The 11,312-nt window shown below is 26.2% G+C and overlaps 1 protein-coding gene across 2 annotated transcripts in view; it reads left to right on the top strand.

The window, feature by feature from the left end:
- Positions 1-485: 485 nt before the first annotated feature.
- LOC105843251 (uncharacterized) overlaps positions 486-11,312 on the top strand; it is a 32,961-nt gene continuing 22,134 nt past the window's right edge. The window contains exons 1-2 of one of the 2 annotated variants that reach the window (XM_065813822.1): positions 486-1,156; positions 2,110-3,822. In XM_065813822.1, the coding sequence (XP_065669894.1) occupies positions 850-1,156; positions 2,110-3,822 (2,020 nt within the window). In that variant the 5' untranslated portion in view covers positions 486-849. The remainder of the gene's footprint in view (positions 1,157-2,109; positions 3,823-11,312) is intronic. The other variant, XM_065813821.1, reaches the window with a different exon arrangement.

Raw genomic sequence — 11,312 nt, 5'->3', positions numbered from 1 at the left:
GTTAAAGAGCTTAATTTTAAGCCATATATCTACATGAAATCAAATTATATTGGTATAATAGATATTGGTAAGAGTCTACCTTGATGAACTTAAGTGAAAAAAAAAACTATGCCTAATATAGCTGTTTTATTTTTTGTATAGGTTTTATTATTATTTTATTATTAAAAGTTGAAAAACTTATAATATTTTATTAGCTATAGTTTAGCTAATAAGATTTCCTTTAGCTTAAAGGAAAACTGTTTTTAATGTTTACACTTAAGTGTAAATATTAAAAACATTAAGTAATTACCGAAATGGTTTTGAACACGAACACTCGTTAGCTTGCCGTTTGCACATATGTTGATCACAATATTCCTGAAACCATTTTTTTTAACACTCTTGATCTATTTGAGCATCCTTGGACTGCACAACACATTGACATTTCTTATTTTTTTCAATAATCCTATTTTGTTTATACATAAAAAAAACATCGCACCAAATTTGACATATTTTGCCGAACGCTAGATAGAGATTGCGAAAAGGTGTATTGCAAAGTTTTTACATTGCCTATAAAAGTTTGCCTTTTATCCTCTCTCGTTTACATCTTCAGGAAACTTTTTGTCATTCAAATATTTCTTGGTATCGTGAAAGTTTTTATACGTCTTGAAAACGCCAAAAAAATTAACGCAAAAAACTGTATATTTAAAAGTTAGTAAAATAATAACTATAGCAGTAAAATTCCAACGTTGAAATTTGAAAAATCTCCTTACCTCAACGTCTAATCCAAGACACGTAAAGGGAGACAGCTTTCAAATTTCGTTCTTATTTTAAATAGCATTCAAATAAATTTTATGTTACTTATTAAGAGAAATGAATAAATGTTATTCTGGCCATTCTAATTGTCTCTTACTTCCCGAGCACTATAGAGTGCTTGGTGACCAAACTATTCTTGACTGGCGAAGAATTTTATATTTTCTTGGCGTCGATTGTGATAAAGTTTCATTAAATGAACAAGATTGTGTAAATAGAAGAATTACAGACTCTCGTGAAATTGCATACCGAGGTTATGTCCTGTGGCAAAGAGAAGTATCAAAAAAAGCATCTTTTTGTAAGCTGTTTCCGGCATTGAAAAAGGCAGGACGAAAAGATTTAGTTGATCATTTTAAGAAAGAAACTGGTAAATAATAGTTTTTGCCATGAAATGTGCATACTATATTTGATTGATTATTGTTTATGACTTAGAGTGTAATAAAAGGCTTTGCAATCCAAACATTTTATTTGAAAATTAGTTTACAAAATGAATGAAAAACATATATGTAAAAACGTATGAGCTTCACTTTATTTGTTCTTCATAAGTTTTGACTATTAGTAATAGTCTGAGTTTGTATTTTGTAGTATAGCAAACTAAGCTGACTAATATTAAGATATTATTAATTGATAATGTATTTTTTTGAAGTAAATATGATGCTTAATTTTGAACTTAGTGTTCTGTCAAATGAAATCACAACAAAAGAGTTTAAAGCAGAGTTAGTTGAAGCTGCTGACTTTTCTTATTAGCTTTGTCAAAGCTAATAAGAAAAGTTGATAGGGGCCAGGGCCGGGTTTGTTAAAAAAATAGTTGTAAATAACTCTTTTCAAATAAAGATAAATATATTTTAATCAAAGCCTTTGATTAAAGTATATTTATCTTTATTTGAAAAGAGTTATTTACAACTATTTTTTTAACAAACCCGGCCCTGGCCCCTATCAAATTTTGACCCTGGTCACTTACTATGTGCAACTAGGTTTGCTTGGAATTTTATAGCCTTATAAACAAATTGTTTAGAAATAAAAAATTGTCCAAGTTAGACTAAGTTTTATCTACAAAAAATGTCTTTGCTTCAGATGATAAAACATAATTAGACTAATTATCTTTCACTAATTATTAGTGAAGCAAAATGTTTCTTCTAAGATTTATAGTAAAATTTGAGTGATATTTTTTAAGGTTGACTATTACTGCACAATAAAATATCTTAATAGGAATTATGAATTATCTAGATACCTATATCTAGTATTATCTATAGCTAGTTTTTTTTTTTTTTTAATTGTTTTAATTTTAAAATCAGATAAAATGTAGTTTTATTTTTATAGATGACAGCCATTTAAATCCAATATTCATGCAATCAACTGCCAAGCTTTTCGGGAGAGAAAAGGAGTTAAATGAGCTGGTTGAATTTTGTACTTCTTCATCAAGTAAGTTATTAGTTTTAAGTGGTTTACCAGGTGTAGGTAAATCAGTCTTACTTAGAAATGGCATAAAAATTGCTCATGAAAAAACTTTAAATATTTGTTTTATTATGCCAATGTTTTTAATGAATTGTGCTGAAACAAATCTTGATGACGTTGCAGCTGCTATTCTAGAAGAAATCAATCCTGGTAAAAATATTCTTCAATATCGTGTTGCATTTTTGCGAAATAAATTGATAAATATCACTTGTCAAACTGTTTTAGTATTAGAAGTTGATCAATTAAACATTAAGCCAGAGGGAGAATTACAGTTTTGGTCTTTTATTCGAGAGGTTTTGAGTGTTAACAAAAGCTTGCTAAAAATTATTATAACTACAACTGATATTCCAGATCTTTCTCAAATAAATCATATAAAATGTGTTGAAATATATTTAAAAGGTTTAGATATGGCAAATGCTGCAGAACTTCTCAGAGAAATTAGTCCTAATTTATTGTTAAGTCAATATGATAAGATCTTTCAAATATGTGGGGGAAATCCATTTATGTTAACTAAGCTTGCTGCACATGTTAAAGTTTTAAGTAATCATGAGCTTAATGCATTTTTTAATAAAGAAATAAACTATTCCTTAAAACATGCAATGAAAAGAACTGACTTTAAAAGGGATATGAGTTTGATATTTGATAAACTTGAACTTGATGAAAAAATTGCTCTTGCTAAGATATGCTGTTTTAGTGAAAGAATAAAAATTGATTCTGCTTTGCGTTTATTTGGTGAAGAAGTTAAATCAACTCTTACACATTTATCTACCACTCACTGTTTATTAGAACGAAGTGAATGTGGCAGATATTATCGTTTGTCACAAATCACAAGAACATTTATAGAAGAATATTCTCGAAACAATCCAATTTTAAGCACAGCTTTGTTTCAAGCAAAGACTGATTATATCATCGATAAATTAAACTTACTTCTTGAGTATGATAAATTATTTTTTTGTCCATCTCAATTAACCAATGTTAATAGTCGTATAGTTCAAAGCTATCAAAATCGTTGTATTACATGCACTAGTATGAGTAGATGCTGCTGCATCCTGCCATGTATTCTTCAAGGATCTTTTCAAAGAAAAAAATGTTTGATTATACGATCTATAAAGCTGGGCTTAGGTCACAATAAAACAGTATTTGCTAAAGCTGTTCAGGTATGTTTTCAAACTCTCCACTTCTTGAAAAATTATTTAGCATCTGAGGAGCTATGTACACTTTATGACATGGTCTACACTAAAGTTAGTGAAAGAGGTAGTGAACTTCAATTAGCAGCAGCTAATGCAAGTAAAGTTCTTATCAAAGTTTATCACAATGTGCCCTATGAAACTATAAAGAGTATCTCTAGACTTACAGATTCAATTAATTGTTTAGAAAAACATAGGCATGCACTGCCACTTAATTATCTAGAGTTTCTTTCAGACTATTATTTAAGTCGTGCATATCTGCGAGGTAATTATAACAACCAGTTCAAAGCTGCTTTGAAAGATATTAAAAAAGGAAGAATAATTCTTAAAAACTTAACTCGTACATCAAAAGTTACTATAGAGTTACTATCTAGTTATGGTTATGAGGCTGGTGAGTTTTTTTAATCATGGTTATTATTCTTAACATTTTAATGTTTTTGTTCTTTGTTACCTTGTGTTATTGTGTAAGTTTATATATACTTATATATATATATATATATATATATATATATATATATATATATATATATATATATATATATATATATTTATATGTATATATATATATATATATATATATGTGTGTGTGTTTTTTTATTCATGGTTATTATTCTTAACATTTTAATGTTTTTGTTCTTTGTTACCTTGTGTTATTGTGTAAGTTTATATATACTTATATATATATATATATATATATATATATATATATATATATATATATATATATATATATATATATATATGTGTGTGTGTATATGTGTGTATATATATATATGTGTGTGTGTGTGTATATGTGTGTATATATATATATGTGTGTGTGTGTGTGTGTATATATATATATATATATATATATATATATATATATATATATATATATATATATATATATATATATATATATATATATATATATATATATATATATATATATATATATAGGCTTGGCCAGGAGGATTTAAAAAAAACTTAACATAATGCAGCAAATAAATCTTTGTAAAAAAATAACCAAAGATAATATATAAAAATAACTCAACTATAACTAAAATAAAAAAATAAAATTAAAACTTAACTAAAATAAATAATAAACTATAACGATAAGATTGTTTAGAATAAATAACTTTGAATTGTTTATCTGTACTGTTTTTATAATATAATATTATGCGAAATCATTAGATGTAAATTGTTACTTTATTTAAAAAGTTAAATAAAGTAACAACTTACATCTGATGATAGTTAAATAAATGCGCACATTAAAAAGTAAAATAATATAAATGATTATTCTTAAAGAAAATTTAATTACGAATTCAATATGCAAAAAAAAATATCAATAATATTTAATTGATAAAAAATTTAGATGCATTTAAACTATGCAATTTTTTAGCATTAAATAAGTATCTGAACAAAATTTTGAAGATTAAGGCCTAAAGATAACCTTTAACCTTTCTCCGAGTAATTATTTTTATGACTTTTTAATATCGAGTTGGACCGCTTTTAGCTTTTATGAGTTCTGCAAGTCGACATGGCATCGATTCAACAATACCTTTGTCATATCTGAGTCAATATCAGCCCAAGCTTCTTAGAGCATGATCTTTAGCTCTTCTTTTCTTTTTAGACATTGTGTGACATATTTTGCTTATTATCTAGAGCTCTTCTAATTTTCTCAGTAATTTCAATAAGTGCGAGGGTTGTGGAATGTTTGCTTCGAAATCCATATTGATGTTGGTACAAGCATTTAAATTTTTCTAAAAACTTGTATAGCCTGTTATGCATAGCCTTCTCAAAAAGTTTGCTTAGGTTGGAAAGAAGAGAAATGGGTCGATAGTTAGAAAAGTCCAGTAAGGAGCCTTTTTTATAAATTGGAATGACTTTAGCTACTTTAAAAACTTCAGGGAATTTGCCACTTTTAAAAGAATTATTTATCATAATGCTAAGAGGTTTGGAGATTATGTGGGAAGTAAGTTTAAGAAAAAATGTAGGTATGCTGTTAGGTCCATAACTTTTATCACTTTTAAGAGCATTATTATTAAGACCAGGTACCTCATCTTCACTCACATGGTCAATAAAGAAAGAATTAACATTAGGCAAATTAAGAAAGTCACAATAACTATGTTTTGATGGCATGATTTTATTGAGTAGTTTTTCCTGAATAGAGACAGTATTTATTAAATATATTTGAGACAGTGGCATGGTCTGTGATGATATTTTCATTCAGATTTAACTGAGTAGGTGTTTTATGTAATGATGCTTTATTATTTATGATATCTTTTATGTCTTTCCATGTATTTTTTATGTTGTTCATGTAGTTATTAAAATATGTTATGTAGTATGATTTTTTACTACTTTTTAATAAGTTGCTAATTTTATTTCTATAGAATTTAAGTTTTTTGAAAAGTTCATTTTTAGTATTATTGTTTTTACATCTTGCAAATTTTTTATAGAGTTTGTTTTTAAAAGAAATAGATTTAAGTAAGCCTTTAGAGATCCAGGGTTTAGATTTAAGTTTGATTTGATTTTTAGTCAAAGTTTTATAGGGGGCACATTGGTTTAAAACTCTATTAAATGATTTTAAAAATTGATTGATGGATACATTAATATTGTCATCATTTTTAATCATAAGCTCCCAGTTGATTTTAGAAATTTCTAGAATAAATTTGTTAGAGTCAAATTTTTTTAGACATTGTCTGGAAATTTTAACTTAATTTGGTTGGTTGGATGTGCCAGGAACACAGACAAATTGTGCCATGTGATCCGAGATAAAAATAGTTAGGTTACCTGAGAGATGATCAGAAGAGTAGAAGTTCATAAAAATGTTATCAATGAGTGTTTAAGATTTAGCTGTTATACGAGTAGGTAGGATTATGGAAGGATTAAATGAGTAAGAACATAAGGTATCAATGTAGTTGGAAATAGGATTAGATTCACTATAGTTCAGTAGATCTGCATTGAAATCACCCATTAAAAAGATCAATTTTTTTCTTTGCTTAACTTTTCAAGAAGTGGAGTTAAAAATGTTGTATTAAAATCATTTTGATTCATTGATGGATGGCGATATATGCAACCAATTAGGACATTTGTTTTGTGGGGCTTAATGATTTCGACAAAAACAGACTCGAGTAATTTTGGCAAGTAAAAAGTCATGACGAACTACATAATTTAAATTAGACTGTAAATATAAAAGAGCACTACCTTTTTTGGCCTCAGTGGGGCAATGCTCAATATTGAATCCGTTAATAGTTATGTCTGTAATATTGGTATCATTAAGGTATAAGTTGGATTTAGTAATCCCTATTGCCATGGGTATAATATAAGACTGCACAGATCATCAATGTGATAGGGAAGTGATGCAATGTTAAGGTGAAGATATAGATCTGAATTAGATTTGATAGCTTTATTCAAGTCAATAACATCATAGAATTTACAATTTATAGCAGAACCAGAGATTCTATCAAGTTCTTTAAGTATGTTTTTTTTGAATGAATTGAAGATATAAGAAAATTTGATGATACATTTTGTGGATTTTTGCATGATAATGTTGTTAAGAGCTCATTATCAGTAAGCAGACCCAATGACATGTTTTTAGATATACCGTTGAAACAATACCATTCTAAAGAGTCTTCAGTGAGAAGTTTATAAGTGAGCAAATCAATTTGGTTTCACTTAGCATGAACCCATGAACTGCAGCAGTCACATAAGATGGCTTTGTGATTATCTGTTACAGTTTTAAAACAAAAAATGTAGAGTGTTTTATTTTTCATAACTAGATAGGCAGAATGTTATTATAATGTTTTATTATTCAGGCTAATGAAACAACTTAAGAGTGGTTAAAAATATAATGAATAAGATGAGATTAAGAGAGAGTAGTTACGAGGCAAAGTGGATTTGCATAAGAACAGTATATAACACAGTACAGGTAGCTTATACAAAGTTAAGTAGACAGTGTTGAAAAAATTAAGTAGATGTTGACAACAAACAAAAACACTAATAAGCCCATATAAGATGGAAACAATATACTTAGGAAGAATGTTAAAATAATCACAAGAAAAAGAGTAAATAAAAAAATATATACAAATTAAATGTTAAAATAAGCACAAAGAAAAGAATAAATAGAAATAAATGTACAAATAATAAATAAAGTTCAGATGATAAAAAGTGATAGTTATGTAAATATATAATAATAACATAAATTGAAAGGTTAAATTATATATCATGTATATAATCACTAATATAAGCTATAGAGATATATAGATAATTATATAGGTATATAGTAATATATTTATATATATGAATAAATTATATGTTATTATAGATATATTAGCTATATAGATACAATTATAATTTTATAAAGTAATGAGAATAAATAACCTACAAATATTATTAAATTGTCCGGAAAAATAATAAACAAATATGGCTAATCAATAATCATCAAAGAGAAAAAATTAGGAAGTTTAAGTATCTTTAAATCTTTTGCTTTCCAATAGATTTGTGCTATATTTTTTTGGTTTTTCTTCTCATTTTTTATTTATGTTATAATTTTCTTCTTGCTTCTTTTCTTGTTGGTTGGATAATCCGAATTATGGCTCATATTTTTGTTTGCTACGTTAGGGTTACTTTGTATTAATATCGTTCACAATTAAATTATTTTGATATCTTTTTGATTGATTTAATAATAGATTGATAATTATAAATTTCGACTCGATAAAATAATAAATGTACTGAACTTTAACTTAGAGTTTAGATTGCCATCTTTCCCGGCTTTCGTATCGTATCAAAAGAAGAAGCTCCTGTGTAAAACAAAAAGTATAAAAAAACAACCAGTTAGAAACAAAAACCGCAAACTATGACTTTGTTATTTTAATTATTAAGTTTGGATATTATAAATTGTATTATAAGACAAACTTTTTTGAACGTCGTTTGAATTAAATAACTTTGATCTTTACTTACGTTTTTATATTATTGAAATGCATTTAAATAAAGTAACAAATCACTGCTAATGATTTTTTATAAAAACATTTATGAATAATATTTATTTTTTTATATTTATATAAGTATTTATTTTTTATTATAAATATTTTTTAATTAAAAAAAATTACATCAGTTTTTTAAATAAACGGTTTAATTATTTTTTCTTTTGTGCAAATAATTAAGAATCTTTTTTTAAACTTTTAAATGTTTTTATTAAACAATCATTTAAAAAAGGTTTCGCATAATTTTATATTAAAAAACATTAGTAAAGATAAACGGTTCAAAGTTATTTATTCCAAACGTAATTTAGATTATCTTATAGTTATAGTTTATTATTTATTTTAGTTAAGTTTTAGTTTTATTTTTGTTATTTAAGTTTTAGTTAAGTTATTTTGATTTTTGTTATTTTTTTATGAAGATTTATTTGCTTCTTTTCCGATAAGTTTTTTTTTAAGTTTCTTTATAGTTAAGTTAAGATTTTTTTAGCACGTTTTTAAAACGCATACAATTTTCAAAACATATTAACAGCCATGGTTAAGTTAAATAAAATCAAATAGTATTTGTGTGGTCAATTTTATGACGTGAAATCGCACACGTTCCTGGCCAAGCCTGTATATATATACATATATATATATATATATATATATATATATATATATATATATATATATATATATATATATATATATATATATATATATATTGTTTTCAAGAGCGTCCACCATATTTGAGTAACAATTTGGGCGCCGCCCAAATTTAAATTTGAGAACTTTATTTTTTTCACAGCAAATATTGTTTTTTTTCACAGCAAATATTGTTTTGCAACAAAACGCTGATATTTTGTGAAAATAAACATTTCTTAAGAAAATGAAAAAAACTTATCTAGACTAAAAAAAACTTTTAAAAAAACTTTAAAAAAACTTTATTTAAAAAAAAGTAATCTTAACAAAAGGGAAAATAAAAAGAACTTATCTAAAACTACGACACAAAAAATGAAATAATGCCTCAATTAAAATAAAACACAAAAAATAAAACACTAAGATTATTTAAATCAAGTTTTTAATTATGTCTTTACTAACACTATCTTTGAACAACATTTTTTAATCATTAATTTATTTTTTTTACTATTTTTTTTAATTTTGTTTAAAGATTAACACTTATCATAAAAATAAAATTATATATTAATAAAAAAATATTTATATATAATAATCAATACTTAAATTAAAAGATAATTAGCAGTGATTTTTGAAGCGTTTTAATAATAAAGAAACCGTAGTAAAGTTATTTAATTGTAATGGCATTCAAAAGTATGTCATATTTTTTCAACTAAATTTTTTATCTTTTTGAGTGTATTAACTTAAATGATTTTTTTACAAATTTCTTTAAATAGACTATCGTTGTCTAAAAAGTTGTCATTTATAAAATATATATATATATATATATATATATATATATATATATATATATATATATATATATATATATATATATATATATATTTAAATAGCACTTATTATAAAAAATACATACTTATATAATTTGTATAATATAAATTAAAAATTTTTGTATTTAACGTTCATTGATACTTTGAACAAAAATTGTTATCAGTATTTTTTAGTTTATTTAAATTAAAAAAACTTTATTAAAAGCATTTTACTAATATAAAAATCATTAGTAAAGATAAATGTTTCAATGCTATTTATTTCTAATGTATAATTCTAACATATAAATGTAATATGAAATCTATATTATTCAGGGCATGCCTTTCTGTGAAGGTCTGATATTTATATCAGGCCTTTATAAGCCTTGTTTAAAATTAAAAAATTCACAGGCTTTGTTTTAAATTAAAAAATTCTTAATCATTAGCCTCATGAATTTGACGTCATAAATTTTTTGTTGTTTTTGTGTTTTAAGTACTATCTATGCTTTGAGTCAAGTTCTTCAATTTGATTTTAAAATGAATAGAGTACCAGAAACTATAAAACACAAAAAACCATCATCATCACCAAGTTCTTTAAACCTATCATTCACTAATATTTGTGGTGTTCGAAGTAACTTTTTTTCTGTTAAGTCTTCTCTCTTGCAAAGTTCACCAGACCTACTTGCTCTTTGTGAGACTAATTTGAGTTCAGCTGTCTCATCTTGCGATCTTAGTGTTGATGGTTATCTTCCCTTAATTTGTAAAGACTCCAATAGTCACATGCTTAGTATAGGCATTTACATTCGTAAGAATTCACCCATTTGTCGTGAAACTAGGTTTGAATCCACAGACTATTCTTTCATGTGCTTTCGTTTAGCACCACTTCACTCTGTCGCCTTTCTCTTTGTTCTATATTGCTCTCCTTCATCTCAAGACTGCACTCTTTTTGATGTTATTTCTGATTATATTGAGCAAGCCTTCTCTCTTTATCCATCAGCTAACATAGTTGTTGTCGGTGACTTTTATGCTCACCACTCTGAATGGCTTGGCTCTAGTGTCAGTGATTCTGCAGGCATTAAACCCACAACTTTTGCCTTTCCCAATCCCTAACTCAAATAGTCAACTTTCCAACTCGTTTTCCAGACAACCTGAATCATTTACCTTCTCAACTCTTTCTGAGTTTCTGATCCTAGTCAGTGCTCAATTTCTCCACATTCATCCTTAGGTGCTTCTGATCACAGTTTGATCTCTCTAAAACTAATATCTCATTCTTCTTCATCACCTGAATTCCCCTATTATCGTACCTCTTACAACTACAGTAAAGCTGACTGGTATTCTTTCCGTGATTTTCTTTGTGATGGCCCTTGGGTAGAAATCTTTTGTCTTCCTTTCGACAAATGTGCTTCTTACATAACTTCGTGGATTCAGGCTGGCATGGAATCTTTTGTTCCCTCTCGACGATTGCAAGTCAAACTTCACTCTTCTCCTTGGTTTTCCTT

Source organism: Hydra vulgaris, chromosome 12 (assembly GCF_038396675.1).
Source record: "Hydra vulgaris chromosome 12, alternate assembly HydraT2T_AEP".
Lineage (NCBI taxonomy): Eukaryota > Metazoa > Cnidaria > Hydrozoa > Anthoathecata > Hydridae > Hydra > Hydra vulgaris.
Note: the sequence above shows the minus strand (reverse complement) of the source record. Positions and strands in the feature narration are given on the sequence as shown.